Below are 1,192 nucleotides of genomic sequence, written 5' to 3' on the forward strand. Positions count from 1 at the left end.
GAGCAGTAGAGAAGTGTGGGGGGAGGACGGCTTGGCAAACTGTGGTCATGGGGATGTGGAAATAAAGTTTTACATCCCCAGCTGTTTTATTGTACCATTTACTGGAGAGCAGGTGCGGGGCGATTCAAATCTCCAATCACATCAGAATGACTTGCACAGCCGGAGTGAGTGACAACGACAAATAAGGAGCTGAAGCAGGGCAGTAGCAAAGTGAGATGAGGAGTTAGTGCAAGAGTTTAATCCACCAAACGTGTCTGTTGTTCAGCTAAAAGTTTGATTCTTTGTCTGGCTTCTTAGCTACAAAGTAGGGATGCGTGTCATTAAATATTCTCCCTCAATTTCATACACAAGTGCATGTGTAGCCACTCACACACAAATCAGTGAAGCACGGAGAGAGAAGGCCCTCCCTCTCACGCAACAAGCCGGGATTGTGTCAGTGCATCGGGCGTCCTGCCAAAGGGAGGGGAGAGAGAAAAAGTTTAGGTGGGGGAGGGCCCACAGGTGCCGAGACTTAAGCATGGGGGAGGAGTGGAAGGAGGAGGAGAGGCAAGTGGATGCAGAGGAGGCAAGAGAGGGAGGGAGTACGCCAGTAGCTCCCCTCCATACTCTGGTTTGTTATTCTCCTGTGAGGATGGGCAAATGAGAGCCAGCACATTTTTATGACTCTAAAACAGCAAATGTCCTGTAACAGGACGAGGAGTCCAACAGCACGCCAAGGCCTGTGACACAAAAGGCTAAAAGGGGGTTGCGTGACAACCAAATGTGTCAACAACAGCTTCTGAAGTGTGAAGCTGCAGGATTTCCATGAGCTTGAGAGAATATAAGAAACCAGGAAAACTCCCAACATAAAAATGCGTGTTTCCAAATTGATGTGAAGATCATTTTTACTTCAACTAGTGAACTGTCTTTCTCTTGCTAATCTGTCCCCCACTCAAACACACACACATGGGCACACATTAAATTAGTTCCTTTTTTAGAAAGAAAGAAAGAGGAGGGGGTAAAACATGCTGGTAGATTATATTTGCTCAGCAGAATTTAATATGAGCGAGCTGGAGGTGCTTTTCTTCTGAGGCCAACTCCCTGGAGACACATCCATCTCTGGGAGATGGTAGGGAGGACAAAGGAGGACTGGCCCCAAGGCTCAGCCCAGGCGAGCTTAAACACACACACACACACACACACACACACACCC

General features: G+C 47.9%; 1 protein-coding gene across 1 annotated transcript in view; it reads left to right on the plus strand.

Annotated features, from left to right (window-relative positions):
• Window positions 1-517: 517 nt before the first annotated feature.
• Window positions 518-1,192, plus strand: part of LOC104950585 (aminopeptidase N) — a 21,949-nt gene continuing 21,274 nt past the window's right edge. Inside the window, exon 1 of the mRNA XM_010777120.1 lies at window positions 518-581. Coding sequence (XP_010775422.1) covers window positions 518-581 — 64 coding nt within the window. The remainder of the gene's footprint in view (window positions 582-1,192) is intronic.

This window comes from Notothenia coriiceps, unplaced genomic scaffold, assembly GCF_000735185.1.
Source record: "Notothenia coriiceps isolate Sejong01 unplaced genomic scaffold, NC01 NC01_scaffold00017851, whole genome shotgun sequence".
Lineage (NCBI taxonomy): Eukaryota > Metazoa > Chordata > Actinopteri > Perciformes > Nototheniidae > Notothenia > Notothenia coriiceps.